At 36.9% G+C, this 577-nt stretch overlaps 1 protein-coding gene across 1 annotated transcript in view; it reads right to left on the reverse strand.

The window, feature by feature from the left end:
• The window catches only part of LOC119590575 (protein amalgam-like), an 11667-nt gene that overhangs the window by 5633 nt on the left and 5457 nt on the right, over positions 1-577 (reverse strand). Inside the window, exon 6 of the mRNA XM_037939245.1 lies at positions 1-136. Within this exon, the coding sequence (XP_037795173.1) occupies positions 1-136 (136 nt within the window). The remainder of the gene's footprint in view (positions 137-577) is intronic.

Below are 577 nucleotides of genomic sequence, written 5' to 3' on the forward strand. Positions count from 1 at the left end.
CTACTGTGACGTCGAAGGTAAAGGAAGCTGGCCTGGAGACTCCGTTATCAGCTGTACACACGTAACTGCCTTCGTCTTCTCTGCGAACTGAGTAAATATTGAAGACCGGGCCAACACTCAGTACCTGCCTGCTCCCCTGTTATATACAGAAACAAATTATGGCGATTTGAATGAAATTGTTACCGAAAAGAACGAAACTCATTTATTTGATTCTAAATATGGTGGATGAAATTTCGTATTGTGTAGAACAAGGTTATTTAAATTATTTGCTAATGAGTGTACTGTGTGTAGAACAGATAATATATAAACACTTCACCTCTTCCGGGCGTAATATAACAGAATAAGAGAGGGTGGATTGAGTTAATTTTCATACTCGCTGAAAAATTGAAAGTAAACAAAATTTTGTGTTTCTTTGCATGAAGTCAGTTTAGAGCACGGTCAGTAGAGTCACGGTTAAGCAAGTAAATTATCTCACTGACACAGTCGCATTGGTCTTTCACTAAATGAATCCTAGTGTGTATTTAATTCAAGGAAACAATACTTTTTATTTCTCTCTTTATAAGATCGATGTAGCTAG

This window comes from Penaeus monodon, chromosome 27, assembly GCF_015228065.2.
Source record: "Penaeus monodon isolate SGIC_2016 chromosome 27, NSTDA_Pmon_1, whole genome shotgun sequence".
In the NCBI taxonomy this organism is placed as follows: domain Eukaryota; kingdom Metazoa; phylum Arthropoda; class Malacostraca; order Decapoda; family Penaeidae; genus Penaeus; species Penaeus monodon.